We start from the raw sequence: 1,680 nt of genomic DNA on the forward strand, positions 1-1,680 counted from the left end.
TATATAATTATATTATAATATAAAATAATTTACTTTTGATATAATTCTAATAAAAATAAGTCATTTCTATGCTCGCGGACGGTTAATTTAGAAATTCGAAAAAGATTGTTGAAGGTGTGGTTGGAGCGCGGTGTACGGGTGCGAAACATGGACAGTGGGCGCGGCGGAAAAGAAAAGATTAGAAGCCGTCGAAATGTGGTGTTATAGGCGAATGATGAGGATAACGTGGGTAGAAAAGGTTAGAAATGAAGAGCTATTAGAAAGAATGGAACAGACGACTCTATGGAAGTCAATAAAAAATAGACGAGATAGGTTGGTAGGACACCTTATCAGGCATGAAGGCCTAGTCAGAGACATATTAGAGGCAGAAACAGGAGTTAGGAGGGGTAGAGGTAGACCTAGGTTAGATTACTGTTCGCAAATAGTTATGGATGTGGGTTGTTCTAGTTTTAGGGAAATGTGAAGTTTAGCTCAGGACCGGAAAGAGTGGAGGTACGTGTCCAACCAGCCTTAGAACTGACAACCTTATGATGATGATGATGATGATGAAAGCAATAATAAAGAGTAGTATTTGAGATTTATTTTAGATACCACACAAGCGAAGGGTTAAAATAAAAACATTTTTGTTGAAATTTAAAAGACGTATTTAAAGAAAAAGAAGAAAAATAAGTGCATTTCCTCTGAGGTTTACTCAACATATAATACCAAATTTTGACCAATATTCTTTTCTGAATAATTCGTCACAAAATTAAAAATTTTGATTAAGTTATGGAAGATTAAAGTGTCCTTACTTCAAACTTAATCATACAGTTTATTTTACGTATTATTATGCCTGTAGTTGAACAGCAGATCGAGCGAAGACACACACTGAGTTAGGATTTTTTTGAAATTTCCTTGTTGGCAGCTTTTCAATACACCTACTGAAGTAACTTCATGCAGATTGTTGTAATTCCCTACTTTTAACATGGAACACTAATCGATATGCTTATTTTATTATGCTTATTACATACCTATACTTAAATAGAGTTGGGTTCCTATTTCGTATGGATCCCAGACTAGTCCTTTGTAACGGGTCCTCTCTTTATACGTCCCGTAATCGGGAATTTCTTTCGTGAGACCGGGCTGATTGGGATCGCCTGTTTTCGCAAAATTGCTAAAAAAATTGAGCATGGCTTCCGCAACACCCATGTCCTGTCTGGTGAAGTTTTGTGGAAAAAACGGAGCGCCAGTCACCAATGGCATTCCCAGGATGTAAGTCAAGTCCTCTCCTCTTACACTGCCGAGTCTCTAAAAAGAAAATAATCGTCTTTGATTGACGTCCATACTGTTTTACCAACATTAACATAAACTAAGTATCAACTATACTTCGTAATACAGTGAATCCCCATCTAAATCGGGTGAAGATTTACCTCTTTCAACCATTTAATTTACATTAATCGTTGATCTAGGTAAAGAACAAAAAACTTAGGTATCTATTTCAGCTTGTAAAAAAATTAAATTAAAATGGAGTTGATGATGTTTGGGAGGTATGTCAAAATGGTACGAGACATATAAAAATTTGGAAGAACATTCCTTGTTCAATTCCAAAACTCCTGTAAAAATTACAAATCGATTCACTAAACAATTAAAAAGTTATTGAAATTTTAAAAAATTGTAATTTTACATGTCATTTTGACATAC

General features: G+C 34.9%; 1 protein-coding gene across 1 annotated transcript in view; it reads right to left on the reverse strand.

Moving 5' to 3' along the window:
* The window catches only part of LOC108737493 (neuroligin-1-like), a 279,274-nt gene that overhangs the window by 33,711 nt on the left and 243,883 nt on the right, over positions 1-1,680 (reverse strand). Inside the window, exon 9 of the mRNA XM_018470359.1 lies at positions 1,011-1,287. Coding sequence (XP_018325861.1) covers positions 1,011-1,287 — 277 coding nt within the window. The remainder of the gene's footprint in view (positions 1-1,010; positions 1,288-1,680) is intronic.

Source organism: Agrilus planipennis, unplaced genomic scaffold, assembly GCF_000699045.2.
Source record: "Agrilus planipennis isolate EAB-ADULT unplaced genomic scaffold, Apla_2.0 scaffold117, whole genome shotgun sequence".
Lineage (NCBI taxonomy): Eukaryota > Metazoa > Arthropoda > Insecta > Coleoptera > Buprestidae > Agrilus > Agrilus planipennis.